At 40.5% G+C, this 15,705-nt stretch overlaps 1 protein-coding gene across 1 annotated transcript; it reads left to right on the top strand.

Annotated features, from left to right (window-relative positions):
• Positions 1-4,646: 4,646 nt before the first annotated feature.
• Positions 4,647-5,616, top strand: LOC112654657 (olfactory receptor 11G2-like). The gene has a single exon (XM_025439244.2). It carries the CDS (start codon positions 4,680-4,682, stop codon positions 5,613-5,615), a length of 936 nt encoding a protein of 311 aa, XP_025295029.1. The 5' UTR covers positions 4,647-4,679; the 3' UTR covers position 5,616.
• The last annotated feature ends 10,089 nt before the right edge of the window (positions 5,617-15,705 follow it).

Genomic DNA, 15,705 nt, shown 5'->3' on the forward strand with positions numbered 1-15,705 from the left:
GAGAAGGAGACAAATCATGAGACTCTTAATCATAGGAAACAAACTGGAGATTGCTAGGGGAGAGGAGTGGGGGCACTGGGTAACTGGGTGATGGACGTTAAGGAGGGCACGTGATATAATGAGCACTGGGTATTATATAAGACTGATGAATCACTGACTTCTACCTCTGAAACCAGTAACAACATGCTGACTAATTGAATTTAAATAAAATTTTAAAATAAAAAAATATAATTGTGATGAGTGAAAGACACTAGATCAAAAAATACATGTTACAATTATATATAATTGTGATGACTAATTGAATTTAAATAAAATTTAAAAATAAAAAAATATAATTGTGATGAGTGAAAGACACTAGATCAAAAAATACATGTTACAATTATATATAATTGTGATGAGTGAAAAATATAATTGTGATGAGTGAAAGACACTAGATCAAAAAATACATGTTATGATTATATATATATATATATAAAAATGCAAACATCTACAGTGAGAGAAATATTAGGGGATACCTGGAAGTGATGTCAGGGAAGGGTAGGAGGGAGGAATTGCAAAGGGGCACACTTAGGGAAGTTAAGGATAGATGTGTTGGTTGATTAATTAATAAAATGATCAATTGATTGGTTAATATGTCATCCTTCCTGAAAGAGATTTAAAGCAAGGAAATATTTCAACCTATACAGGAAAAAAAAAAACCACAGAAATTAAGCTAGGCCCCAAGGGAAGTGAGTAATAAGCCTAGAGATGTCTCCTGACATGGTTTTCCTTTCAAAAACAATAAATGGATCCTCAAGGATCAAAAAAAAGGGGGGGGGGGTGCTTACTTCCTGACAGACTCTGCTTATAACCTCTCCACCCTTCCACAAACACAACCAAGGGTCCTTACCACAACCACTTGCACTTCTTTTCTCCCCTCTGGTTATTGCCGTCTCTCTAAGAAAATTTAAAAAAAGAAGCTTTTGAGAAACTTCAGTTTGGAATTCCCTTTGCTGATTCAGGTAAGAATGCTACGAAGTGTTTAGAAGAGCAAAAGTCACAACCTACTAGCTTTCACCCACAGCCCTCCAAATTTGCTACAGCCGGTCACGTACAACCAATTATTTCTTAAGCATTTTCTGGTCAGGAAACAGCCAAGATATCTCTGCAGGCATTTATCTCATTCAGTAATCTTTGGACCAGCCCTCTAAAGAGGCATGATTATGCGCATTTTATCACTAAAGAAACTGAGTATTAATTTCCTATGATCAATAAAAAAAGCTCTTGACTCTGGATCCTATGTCTTGTCTATAACGCACAGCTGTCTACCTCTCACTCCAACCAGGAAAATTATCCTGACTTTTCAGTATTTTCTACCGATTACCCAGTATTACCGATGTGCAGGCCCTTCACTGAGACTGTACAACCTAGCTGACGGAGGGAAATGAGTTGTCTCGAGACATGTCTGGGGGGGCTACAGAGACACGGGGCCAGCACGTGGACATACCAAGATCAGGAAATGCCTTTCTTGAGCTGTGTAGCCCAGGACCTGGTTCACTCACTTAGCCGTCTTAACCTTTTCTGAGTTGACTAATTTAACAAGTAAACCAAAAACAAAAAAACAAAACAAAACAAAAAGATGACTGTTGTTAATTAACTCAGTCCATTAACTCAGCCTGGGATGGTAAAGACACTGCTGTTGACAGCACCCTCTGCAGTCGCGCAATGGGAATTGATCAGTTTGGGGTTTTTGTTGTTGTTTTGGCAGCTCCTGCTCAGACTCGTGACGGGTAAACATCGCAGTTCTCTTCTGTGCAGAGGAACTAAGTGAAAAAAAATGAGTAGCAATACAGGCCTGCTAGATATACAGGATTGAGCATAAAATGGTGGTGGCCATTCCTGTTTTCTAGAACACCTTGGTGAGACTTCCTGACACAGAATTCCTCTTTTCAGAGGTATGGTTTTCTTCAGAAGCCTAAAGTGATGGGTTTTTCTGTTTTTAGGAAGTTATATGCTGATGCTGCTTGGCAGATGGTGGGTGAAGGAACAAAAGTGGAAGCAAGGGTTTCTGTTAGGTTGCTACTGCAGAAGCGCAAGGAAGGGAGGATGCGGTCATTTAAACTTGGGAGACAACAGTGAAGACAAAGAGAGTATATGACGTGAGTCGTAGTTGAGGAGCAGAAGGTTCTTGCTGATGAACTGGATGTGAGGGGAAAGAGGAAGGAGGAGAGGAGACATTAGACTAAACCAGGAAAAGTAAGTTCTTGTATATTAAGCCATTCAAAATGCTGAAAATATTTTGAGGTAATGGACAAAGTGATCATTACAAAAAAATCGGCTTTTAGAAATATCCTGCAAAGTACTTTGATTAAAGATGCCCCAACCTTAGGGGTCTGGCTGGTTCAGTTGGTTCAGCCTCTGACTCTTGATCTCACCATAGATCTTGATCTTAAGGTCTTAACTTTAAGCCCCAAGCTGGACATGGTGCCTACTTATAAAAAAAAAAAAAAAAAAAAAGGAAGCAATACTCTAACCACAATTAGTAATAAATTACTCTGAACTATTGAAAACTGAACAGCTTTTCTAAGTTGATACTAAAACTGTTAAGACTAAAAGGGACTTTTTTTAATTCTATGGAATTTAAAGTCCATAAGCAGCTTTCACATGTTAAAGCGAATCTTATTTTGAGTCACTCCTTCCATTCCTTGGCAGTTAATGTATTGTCCACGGCTTCAATATTTGTTAACAGCCCCATTCAAAGAACAAACATTTGGAAAAAAAAAAAAAGATTACTTCAGAAAAGACTACATTCTGATTATGTTCACCCTGAATGAGAACAGTGTAAGGTGTTGCAAATGAATATTAAATATTTTATGTCTGGTTTAAGTTTGCCTTCAAAAGATGAATACTAAGTATCTGAAACGTAAGCTCAGTTCCAAGTCACGTGTTCTGAAATTCAAAGAGGAAAGGGCATTTAGAAAGTGTGAGTTTATGGTACAAGAACCAGAACCTGTTCCTCCCACAGCTGAGGCACTAAAAGACCCGCTGTAATATAAAACATAAACTATCAGGATCTTGGGAAATTTTATTGGCCACATGAGTCCCCCATGTCATCAAAATCAAATAAAATCCAGAAATAGATCTTGCTCAGAGAGGGAAGCTTTTGTACAGTTTGTAAATTCCAAACATTACTCAGTTTGCCAGTTTCCTATCATAAATCTTCCTTTTAAATCAACACAAAAATATACTATCATCAACTACTTCCCTCCTGACACCTTCTGCCATTTTATTCCAGAAATTTTATTGTTTTGAATACTCCCAACAGACCACTGTCAGACTCCTTGGACAACTATGCAGGCTCTGAAAAATAATTTGACTAATTAATACTCCATTCCAGATAATGGAAATGGATTTTTTCATGTTTCTTAGACTTACCTTATTTACAGAGGCTATAATACCAAGACCCAGGATTCAGGGCAGGATTATTTAACAAAGGATGTATATTGTGTGTTTTTCTTAGCTCAGCAAAACATAAAGCCATTATGCAAATATATAACCATCTAAGGTCATCCTGACTTGAGGTGCTCCCAAGCAGTGACAAAAAGGGAGAAAAAATTAAAGTTTTCTCTTCTTTTCAAGCTTATTGCTACATTTACCTTAACATTAGAGCAATTGTATCAGGTTCCACTAGAATATATCAACTGGAATAGAAATAGAAAATGGATTTTGTGGAGTCGTATCCCCCTCCCAGACAAAGATCCGTTTCCACAAAACCACAATAATCCTCATCCTATCCCTCAGCTGTATCTATCCTAGAAGGCTGGGGAACTATATTAACAGAAGTGAGCTGCAGCTATTTCCTACAATTTGAATGTTTTACTCCTGAAATTGGTGGGTTGCATTACCAAATAGAATCGATGAGTTTGTTAACTACCGCAAAGCAGTAACGTGATTCCAATAGTCGCAGGGTTCTACTGCTCCAACAACACACAATCTGAGTCACCTTTGCTCACAAGTAGCTGTGTTAGGGTGAACGCTTTCTGGGAACTGAAAAAGGTGCATTATTCATTCATTTTTATGAGTATTTATTAAAAGCTGTCTAAGGGGAATGCTACAGCTGGAAGGATCGAGAGGGAGAGGATAGTAATTAGGATGAAGCATGAGGCAGGATTCTAGGGTACAAGTGATAGTCTATTTTTAAGATTATATTTATTTATTTGACAGGGAGAGAGAGAGCACAAGCAGGGGAGTAGCAGGCAGAGGGAGAGGGAGAAGCAGATTCTCCGCTGAGCAAGCAACCCATGCAGGACTCGAACCCAGACACTGGGATCATGACCTGAGCCAAAGGCAGACACTTAATGATTGGGCCACCCAGGCACCCCATGATAGTCTACTTCTTGACCTCAGTGGTAGTTACTACGGAGGTTTATATATAATGATTCATTAAGTTATAAGTTTATGTATTAATCATGTTTGCATATATTTCACAATAAAGAAACATCTGTCTATCCACTGATATTCACTGGCTTCTTGTGTTTTTCAGTCCAACAACTAAGCTAGAACAGTATTTCAGGATTAGACAGAAATAGTAATTACTAAGATATAAGTGTTTATTGCATTCCACAGAGTGGTTTCAATGCATATCTGGATCCGCATCCATACATTCAATAATGTGATGGTCTTTCACAGCTCCCAGGCCCATGAAAGTCTCCAGCACCACCAATACATCCAGCACCATCTCCGGCTTCATCCTCCTGGGCTTCCCTTGCTCCAGGGAGGGGCAGCTCCTCCTCTTTGGGCTCTTCTCCGTTCTCTACCTCCTCACCCTCATGGGCAATGGGTCTATCATCTGTGCCGTGCGCTGGGACCAGAGACTCCACACTCCCATGTACATCCTGCTCGCCAACTTCTCCTTCCTAGAGATCTGGTACGTCACCTCGACTGTCCCCAACATGCTGGCCAACTTCCTCTCTGACACCAAGGTCATCTCCTTCTCCGGGTGCTTTCTCCAGTTCTACTTTTTCTTCTCCTTGGGTTCTACAGAATGTTTTTTCTTGGCTGTTATGGCGTTTGATCGGTACCTTGCCATCTGCCGGCCTCTACACTACCCAACCATTATGACAGGACGTCTCTGTGCCAGTCTTGTGGTCAGTTGCTGGGTACTTGGTTTCTTCTGGTTCTTGATTCCCATCATCATCATCTCCCAAATGTCCTTCTGTGGATCCAGGATCATTGACCACTTCCTATGTGATCCAGGTCCCCTGTTGGCCCTCACCTGTACTAGAGCCCCTGTGATAGAGTTAACTAGCTCCACCTTAAGTTCTCTGCTCTTGTTTATTCCCTTTCTCTTTATCATGGTGTCCTACACTCTGGTCCTGAAAGCTGTGTTGAAAGTCCCTTCTGCAGCTGGACGAAGAAAGGCTTTCTCCACCTGTGGGTCTCATCTGGCCGTGGTTTCACTGTTCTATGGCTCAGTGATGGTCATGTATGTGAGCCCAACATCTGAGCATGAAGCTGGGATGCAGAAGATGGTGACTTTGTTTTATTCCATAGTTACTCCACTTATCAACCCTGTAATATATAGTCTAAGGAACAAAGATATGAAACATGCTATGAAGAAATTACTGAGAACATAAAAGTAAGGGTCTTGATTTAGAAGATTTGGGGACAGAATCTGTTTTTATTTTCTTAGTTAAAAAGAAAACTGATATCATTCAGAATATTGTCTGCATCATTTTTGAACTTTATACATCATATAGTTTATTTCCTAAAATTTATGGGGCCATACAGGATCTCAGAGATGCACTTCATCTCACTAATTTTATAGTTGATAAAGTCATAGATTGAAAAACTGAACTCAGTTTGTTGAAGAAATAGAATTTAAAATCTATCCTGCCAATTTAGTACGAAAAGTGATGCATATAGAAAGCATTATGAGGTTGCGTATTGGTTGACTGAAATGAGGGGTGGGGTTAAGTTGTAAAAGGTGGCTGATTGCTCTCTACATATGTACATGTTCTTTGAGATGGCTGTCCCATATTTTTTGTATATTGGAATAAAAATTTCTATAAATTATCATAACTGAAAGTAGATATTCTAAATTGTTTCACTGCTATCTTCAAAACTTTACCTTTAGAAGATTGCTTAAGACAGGGGCCATGAAACTTCAGGAAAAGGGGGAAAAGGAAATGTGCAATATACGGGTCTTGTTGCTTCCAACCACCAATACCAGATTATTCTTTTCTGTGAAGGCAGTAGAAAGACCTCACTTTCATAACTTACTACTTTTTATATTTTCTTTAAAGATACTTTTCATTAAAGATCCTCTCATGAGGTATTTAACTGCGAGCTGGAAGGCTAAGGTGCTCCAGTCTTAGTTCTTCAGTGAGTTGTGTGAACTTAGGCCAATCACTTAACCTCTCTATGCTTCAGAATCCCTATCTTGTAAGATGAGAGACTACCCCAGAGGGTTGTTGTAGGGATTAATTAGATATAATATCTGTATAGTAGCTAAGGCTCTTAAAGAAGGCATTATATAAATACAAAATTGTATCTATTAAAGTTGGTTTATTTGTGGATAAAATATATCTCCTGCCAAGCCTCTCCACAATGGTTGAAGAGAATAAAATAGTTTTATTATTGAACAAGCATTAAAGCAAGGGAATATGCGTATCACAGCAATTGGCTAAGAGATGGCAAAGACATATAGAAATCTCATTCCTTTATGTATCGAGCAAATACAACTTATTTACATACATGTTTTCAAAATAAAAAATAGTCCTCAAAAAGACTTGACAGCACCCTTGTCACACATAGTTCATCCTAGATTCACTTAGTAATGGGAATGGCCATCTGTGTTTGCTAATTGGCTTCATACAATGGAAAAATAGACCTATGTCTACTACCTGAGACAGTTTTGCAAGTTGGAAATAGGCCAACAAAGCTAGGCTCATACACTCCCACAGAAAGGGGGAATTGGGGCACTACCAACTTTGATTATTACATTTCAAAGAGACTTCCTAGGTCCTTGACAAAGACATTCCTGAGTCATGAAGCTGGCAAGAGTCTGACATCGATTTTTAAAATTTTTACATACATTTCAATATTTAAAATATTACATTCAGAATTTATTCTTTTATTTTTTTTTAATTTTTTATTTATTTATGATAGTCACACACACACAGAGAGAGAGAGAGAGAGAGGCGGAGACATAGGCAGAGGGAGAAACAGGCTCCATGCACCAGGAGCCCGATATGGGATTCGATCCCGGGTCTCCAGGATCGCGCCCTGGGCCAAAGGCAGGCGCTAAACCGCTGCGCCACCAGGGATCCCTATTCTTTTATTTTTAATTTATTATTTTTAATTAATTTATTTATTTTTTATTGGTGTTCAATTTACTAACATACAGAATAACCCCCCGTGCCCGTCACCCATTCACTCCCACCCCCCCGCCCTTCTCCCCTTCCACCACCCCTAGTTCGTTTCCCAGTCTTTACATTCTGTCTCCCTTTCTGATATTTCCCACACATTTCTTCTCCCTTCCCTTATATTCCCTTTCACTATTATTTATATTCTCCAAATGAATGAGAACATATAATGTTTGTCCTTCACCGACTGACTTACTTCACTCAGCATAATACCCTCCAGTTCCATCCACGTTGAAGCAAATGGTGGGTATTTGTCATTTCTAATAGCTGAGTAATATTCCATTGTATACATAAACCACATCTTCTTTATCCATTCATCTTTCGTTGGACACCGAGGCTCCTTCCACAGTTTGGCTATCGTGGCCATTGCTGCTAGAAACATCGGGGTGCAGGTGTCCCGGCGTTTCATTGCATCTGTATCTTTAGGGTAAATCCCCAGCAGTGCAATTGCTGGGTCGTAGGGCAGGTCTATTTTTAACTGTTTGAGGAACCTCCACACAGTTTTCCAGAGTGGCTGCACCAGTTCACATTCCCACCAACAGTGTAAGAGGGTTCCCTTTTCTCCACATCCTCTCCAACATTTGTTGTTTCCTGCCTTGTTAATTTTCCCCATTCTCACTGGTGTGAGGTGGTATCTCATTGTGGTTTTGAATTGTATTTCCCTGATAGCAAGTGATGCAGAGCATTTTCTCATATGCATGTTGGCCATGTCTATGTCTTCCTCTGTGAGATTTCTGTTCATGTCTTTTGCCCATTTCATGATTGGATTGTTTGTTTCTTTGGTGTTGAGTTTAATAAGTTCTTTATAGATCTTGGAAACTAGCCCTTTATCTGATATGTCATTTGCAAATATCTTCTCCCATTCTGTAGGTTGTCTTTGAGTTTTGTTGACTGTATCCTTTGCTGTGCAAAAGCTTCTTATCTTGATGAAGTCCCAATAGTTCATTTTTGCTTTTGTTTCTTTTGCCTTCGTGGATGTATCTTGCAAGAAGTTACTATGGCCAAGTTCAAAAAGGGTGTTGCCTGTGTTCTTCTCTAGGATTTTGATGGAATCTTGTCTCACATTTAGATCTTTCATCCATTTTGAGTTTATCTTTGTGTATGGTGAAAGAGAGTGGTCTAGTTTCATTCTTCTGCATGTGGATGTCCAATTTTCCCAGCACCATTTATTGAAGAGACTGTCTTTCTTCCCATGGATAGTCTTTCCTCCTTTATCGAATATTAGTTGACCATAAAGTTCAGGGTCCACTTCTGGATTCTCTATTCTGTTCCACTGATCTATGCGTCTGTTTTTGTGCCAGTACCACACTGTCTTGATGACTACAGCTTTGTAGTACAACCTGAAATCTGGCATTGTGATGCCCCCAGATATGGTTTTCTTTTTTAAAATTCCCCTGGCTATTCGGGGTCTTTTCTGATTCCATACAAATCTTAAAATAATTTGTTCTAACTCTCTGAAGAAAGTCCATGGTATTTTGATAGGGATTGCATTAAATGTGTATATTGCCCTGGGTAACATTGACATTTTCACAATATTAATTCTGCCAATCCATGAGCATGGAATATTTTTCCATCTCTTTGTGTCTTCCTCAATTTCTTTCAGAAGTGTTCTATAGTTTTGAGGGTATAGATCCTTTACATCTTTGGTTAGGTTTAATCCTAGGTATCTTATTCTTTTGGGTGCAATTGTAAATGGGATTGACTCCTTAATTTCTCTTTCTTCAGTCTCATTGTTAGTGTATAGAAATGCCATTGATTTCTGGGCATTGATTTTGTATCCTGCCACACTACCGAACTGCTGTATGAGTTCTAGCAATCTTGGGGTGGAGACTTTTGGGTTTTCTATGTAGAGTATCATGTCATCGGCGAAGAGGGAAAGTTTGACTTCTTCTTTGCCCATTTGAATGCCTTTAATGTCTTTTTGTTGTCTGATTGCTGAGGCTAGGACTTCCAGTACTATGTTGAACAGCAGTGGTGAGAGTGGACATCCCTGTCTCGTTCCTGATCTTAGGGGAAAGGCTCCCAGTGCTTCCCCATTGAGAATGATATTTGCTGTGGGCTTTTCGTAGATGGCTTCTAAGATGTCGAGGAATGTTCCCTCTATCCCTACACTCTGAAGAGTTTTGATCAGGAATGGATGCTGTATTTTGTCAAATGCTTTCTCTGCATCTAATGAGAGGATCATATGGTTCTTGGTTTTTCTCTTGCTGATATGATGAATCACATTGATTGTTTTACGGGTGTTGAACCAGCCTTGTGTCCCAGGGATAAATCCTACTTGGTCATGGTGAATAATTTTCTTAATGTACTGTTGGCTCCTATTGGCCAGTATCTTGTTGAGAATTTTTGCATCCATGTTCATCAGGGATATTGGCCTGTAATTCTCCTTTTTGGTGGGGTCTTTGTCTGGTTTTGGAATTAAGGTGATGCTGGCCTCATACAACAAATTTGGAAGTACTCCATCTCTTTCTATCTTTCCAAACAGCTTTAGTAGAATAGGTATGATTTCTTCTTTAAACGTTTGATAGAATTCCCCTGGGAAGCCATCTGGCACTGGACTCTTGTGTCTTAGGAGGTTTTTGATGACTGCTTCAATTTCCTCCCTGGTTATTGGCCTGTTCAGGTTTTCTATTTCTTCCTGTTCCAGTTTTGGTAGTTTGTGGCTTTCCAGGAATGCGTCCATTTCTTCTAGATTGCCTAATTTATTGGCGTATAGCTGTTCATAATATGTTTTTAAAATCGTTTGTATTTCCTTGGTGTTGGTAGTGATCTCTCCTTTCTCATTCATGATTTTATTAATTTGAGTCTTCTCTCTCTTCTTTTTAATAAGGCTGGCTAATGGTTTATCTATCTTATTAATTCTTTCAAAGAACCAACTCCTGGTACTGTTGATCTGTTCCACAGTTCTTCTGGTCTCGATTTCGTTGAGTTCTGCTCGAATCTTTATTAACTCCCTTCTTCTCTTGGGTGTAGGATCTATTTGCTGTTTTTTCTCTAGCTCCTTTATGTGTAAGGTTAGCTTTTGTATTTGAGTTCTTTCCAGTTTTTGAATGGATGCTTGTATTGCGATGTATTTCCCCCTTAGGACTGCTTTTGCTGCATCCCAAAGATTTTGGATGGTTGTATCTTCATTCTCATTAGTTTCCATGAATGTTTTTAATTCTTCCTTAATTTCCTGGTTGACCCTTTCATCTTTTAGCAGGATGGTCCTTAACCTCCACGTGTTTGAGGTCCTTCCAAACTTCTCGTTGTGATTTAGTTCTAGTTTCAAGGCATTATGGTCTGAGAATATGCAGGGGACGATCCCAATCTTTTGCTATCGGTTCAGACCTGATTTGTGACCCAATATGTGGTCTATTCTGGAGAAAGTTCCATGTGCACTTGAGAAGAATGTGTATTCAGTTGAGTTTGGATGTAAAGTTCTGTAGATATCTGTGAAATCCATCTGGTCCAGTGTATCATTTAAAGCTCTCGTTTCTTTGGAGATGTTGTGCTTAGAAGATCTATCGAGTATAGAAAGAGCTAGATTGAAGTCACCAAGTATAAGTGTATTATTATCTAAGTATTTCTTCACTTTGGTTAATAATTGATTTATATATTTGGCAGCTCCCACATTTGGGGCATATATATTGAGGATTGTTAAGTCCTCTTGTTGAATAGATCCTTTAAGTATGATATAGTGTCCCTCTTCATATCTCACTACAGTCTTTGGGGTAAATTTTAGTTTATCTGATATAAGGATGGCTACTCCTGCTTTCTTTTGAGGACCATTCGAATGGTAAATGGTTCTCCAACCTTTTATTTTCAGGCTGTAGGTGTCCTTCTGTCTAAAATGAGTCTCTTGTAGACAGCAAATAGATGGGACCTGCTTTTTTATCCAGTATGAAACCCTGCGCCTTTTGATGGGGTCATTAAGCCCGTTCACATTCAGAGTTACTATTGAGAGATATGAATTTAGTGTCATCATGATAACTATTCAGTCCTTGTTTTTGTGGAATGTTCCACTGAACTTTTTCTTAAAGGGGAATTTTAAGAGTCCCCCTTAAAATTTCTTGCAGAGCTGGTTTGGAGGTCACATATTCTTTCAGTTCCTGCCTGTCTTGGAAGCTCTTTATCTCTCCTTCCATTTTGAATGAGAGCCTTGCTGGATAAAGTATCCTTGGTTGCATGTTCTTCTCATTTAGGACCCTGAATATATCCTGCCAGCCCTCTCTGGCCTGCCAGGTCTCTGTGGAGAGGTCTGCTGTTACCCTAATACTCCTCCCCATAAAAGTCAGTGATTTCTTGTCTCTTGCTGCTTTAAGGATCTTCTCTTTATCTTTGGAATTTGCAAGCTTCACTATTAAATGTCGAGGTGTTGAACGGTTTTTATTGATTTTAGGGGGGGATCTCTCTATTTCCTGGATCTGAATGCCTGTTTCCCTTCCCAGATTAGGAAAGTTTTCAGCTAGAATTTGTTCAAATACATATTCTGGCCCTCTGGCCCTTTCGGCACCCTCGGGAACACCAATTAAACGTAGGTTTTTCTTCCTCAGGCTGTCGTTTATTTCCCTTAATCTATCCTCATGGTCTTTTAATTGTTTGTCTCTTTTTTCCTCAGTTTCCCTCTTTGCTATCAACTTGTCTTCTAGGTCACTCACTCGTTCTTCCACCTCGTTAACCCTCGTCGTTAGGACTTCTAGTTTGGATTGCATCTCATTCAATTGATTTTTAATTTCTGCCTGATTAGCTCTAAATTCTGCAGTCATGAAGTCTCTTGAGTCCTTTATGCTTTTTTCTAGAGCCACCAGTAGCTGTATAATAGTGCTTCTGCATTGGCTTTCTGACATTGAATTGTAATCCAGATTTTGTAACTCTGTGGGAGAGACGACTGTTTCTGATTCTTCTTTTGAGGTGAGGTTTTCCTTCTAGTCATTTTGCTCAGTGCAGAGTGGCCAAAAGCAGGTTGTACTGTGAAAAGGAGAAAAAGAGGAGAGAAAGAAGGAAAGAAAAGAGAAAGAGAAAAAAAGGAAGAAAAAAAACGAAAAAAAAAAGAAAAAGAGAAAGAGAAAGAAAGGAGAAAAAAGGGGGGTGGGGGAAGGAAACAAATCAAAAAGCAAAAGAAAAAAAAAAAAAGAACCACAGGGAGAATCTTCTGATTCTGTGTACTTTAAGTCCCTTGGCTTCCCCTGGAAGTTGTCAGTCAGTCTAGCTGGTCTTCTGGGGGAGGGGCCTGTTGTGCTGATTTTCAGGTGTTAGCAGTTGGGGGAGCTGCTCTGCCCCTGCCTGGTGCAGGGCTCAGTGGGGGTTGTTTACCCCGTGAGGCCCCAGGAGCAACAGCCCCAGTGGCGGGCCGCTCTGGAAACCTGGATTCAGCCCCCGCAGGAACTCCGGAGCTCTCGGTCTGCAGGGCCTGGAGGCTCCGGGGCGGGGCCGCTGATCTGCTCAGCTGGGGCTGGAGCGTCCTTGCTGTCCTGGGCCCTCCCGGCCTCTCTTCCTGTCCCGGGGGGAGGCCGGATCCTGGGCTGTGTGCCTGCGCCCTGTGCTCCGGCGCCTGCGCTGGTGGATTCGAGCTCCCGGGCCGCAGCCCCCTCCGCGGAGCCGCCCCGAGCCCCCCGAGCTGCTCTTGGAACCGCGCAGCCCCCTCCGCACGGAGCCTCTTCCTCTGCCTGAGCCCCTCCGAGCTGCTCCCGGGGCCGCGCAGCCCCCTCCGCGGAGCCGCCCCCGAGCCCCCCCCGAGCTGCTCCCTGGGCCGCGCAGCCCCCTCTGCGGAGCAGCCCCCGAGCCCCTCCAGCTGCTCCGGGTCCCGCCGGGTCCCGCCGGGTCCCGCCGTGCGCGCTGCAGCCCTTAGGGAGCTCGGCGCATCTCCCGGGGCGCAGGTGTCTGTTAGTGTCCCCGGGAGCCCGAGGGCATCCCCGCCCTCCCGGGTCCTGCTCCACCTCCCTGCGGGCCCCTTTCCGCCCGGGAAGGTCGGTGCAGCTCCTGCTCCTCCCGGACGGGGCTCTCCTGTCCTGGGGACACTCGCCCCGGCCTCAGCCCGGCTCCTCGCGGGCCCCTCCCCCTGGAGGCCTTTGTTTCTTTATTTCTTTTTCCCCGTCTTCCTACCTTGATAGAAGCGCGAACTCTTCTCACTGTTGCATTCCAGCTGTTCTCTCTTTAATTCTCAGGCCGAATTCATAGATTTTCAGGATAATTTGAAGGTTTTCTAGGTAATTTGGTGGAGACAGGTGATTTGGAGACCCTACTCTTCCGCCATCTTGCCCCTCCCCCAGAATTTATTCTTGAGCCAAAACCATGTAAGCTGGAATGTGAAATGTACTTTGTGTATTTGACCTATTTTTATAAATTCATCTTTCTTTTTGACTCCAAAGGATACATTGATATTTATTTGTATTCAAGAAAGATGTCTTCAATGCAATGATTCTTCTCATCCACAGTAAAAAAAAATGCTTTTTCTTTCCTAGTATATAAATAATAAATGCTCATTATAGTAATTCTCAAACAATAAATTATAAAAATATTTTATTTTTTTATAAAAATATTTTAAAGTTATCTAAAATCCCACCACTCTGAGGTAACCACCATTAACACTTCAGTCAACAATCTTTCATGTATTCTTGTATACAAGTACACATACATTAACATATGCTAATTTTACATGAATGAGTTGTTTTTTATGGTGGACTCCTTATTCCTCCCTACCACTTCATCCTCAATCTACTTTTCACTCTACCACTACCAGCCCCTGCTAGACAGACAATATTAGCAACCTAATACATATGCTTCATACTGTTCTCCATGCTCCTAATTACATCAAAATATTTGTAATCATATATCAAGGTTTTTTCATTTATCTTACAAAAATCAAATTATATTTCATTGACTTCTCATTATAGTGTTTTTACATTTGGTCTTACAATATATGCAACTCCCTCCAAAGTAATTTAGGTGTACCAAATATTTTCATTTTTTATAATAGGCCAGAGATGTATAATTAATAAAATTAGGTTCCTTCAACAGGATCTTTTAATAGGAAGAACTCTTCATGAGCTGTGGGTAATATTCATCCCGTAAAAGACATGACTAAGAACAGGCTTCATGCCCTTATTGAGTAGGTTTTACCAAGATGTTTAAAATTAGAGTCTTTATAGGGGATATCATTATTATAGAGGATATGAGAAGATGTGATTAGTCATCTCTGTTTCTACTAAATAGCCAGATATGGGATGCATATACATTACCATGGTTTCATAGAACAGAGACACCACCACCAAGAGAGACTCACATTTAGAGAAGGCATTTCAACAATGAGCTGCTGAGAGTACCTGAAATGTAGTTCTTAGAACCAATATATATGATCCATGGATATACAAAAAAGTGAGATGACAAGTATATAGTACATGTTCTATGATATGGCTTAAGTATGGGACATGACTCAGTGGGCCCATTTGTAGCAGATGCTATAATGTGCTGTCCAGATCTTTCCTTCAAGAATGAGACACTCCATTTGACAGGATGAGCACTGGGTGTTATGCTATATGTTGGCAAATTGAATTCCAATTTAAAAAAATACAAAATAATTAATTAATTAATTAAAAAATAAAATAAAAACAACAAACAGCAGCTATTAAAAAAAAAGAATGAGACACTCATTTCTCTGACAGAAGTCTAGCATGCTGATATCCTTGCCAGAAATTGCCTCAAGCCACAGAGACTAGCTTTTTCCTTGATTATCTGCCCTGCCCAGAGTCAGCTCACATCCAATGATTGGTCAGTGCTGGTGTACAAAGGCTTAACACTCTTTCCTCAATCTGTGACAAATAGGAACAGCCATCCCACCTACAGGATTCCATATGGCAACAACTGAGACTTTTGTTTCAACTTTATCACTGTTCAACTTCTTCTACCCTACCCTACTTTCCTCAATCCTGTACAGCTGTTGTTCCCAAGAGAACTCCACAACAACCTCTCTTCATGAAACCTTAGCATCCATTTCCATGGAATCCAATCTATACTACCATGTCACTTACAAAGAAGATAGAGACTGAATGAGAAAATCAGTGAGTCAAGAGTCACATCACCTTACCACAGATCCTGTCATGAGGATGGGATAGTGCAGTGAGTAGCAGCAGCCAAGTGCTAACCATCTTCCATGACACAGTAGAAGAACAATGCATTTGTGCTTAGAAAAAAGAAGTACAACCAAGTGAAGTAATCACAATATGAAAAGGTATTGATTTTAGAAAAAAAACTGTCCAACATGTTGGATATTCTACAAGTAACAGAAAATCACGATAGCTGACACTCCATGGAAGCTGAT

Source organism: Canis lupus, chromosome 15, assembly GCF_003254725.2.
Source record: "Canis lupus dingo isolate Sandy chromosome 15, ASM325472v2, whole genome shotgun sequence".
In the NCBI taxonomy this organism is placed as follows: domain Eukaryota; kingdom Metazoa; phylum Chordata; class Mammalia; order Carnivora; family Canidae; genus Canis; species Canis lupus.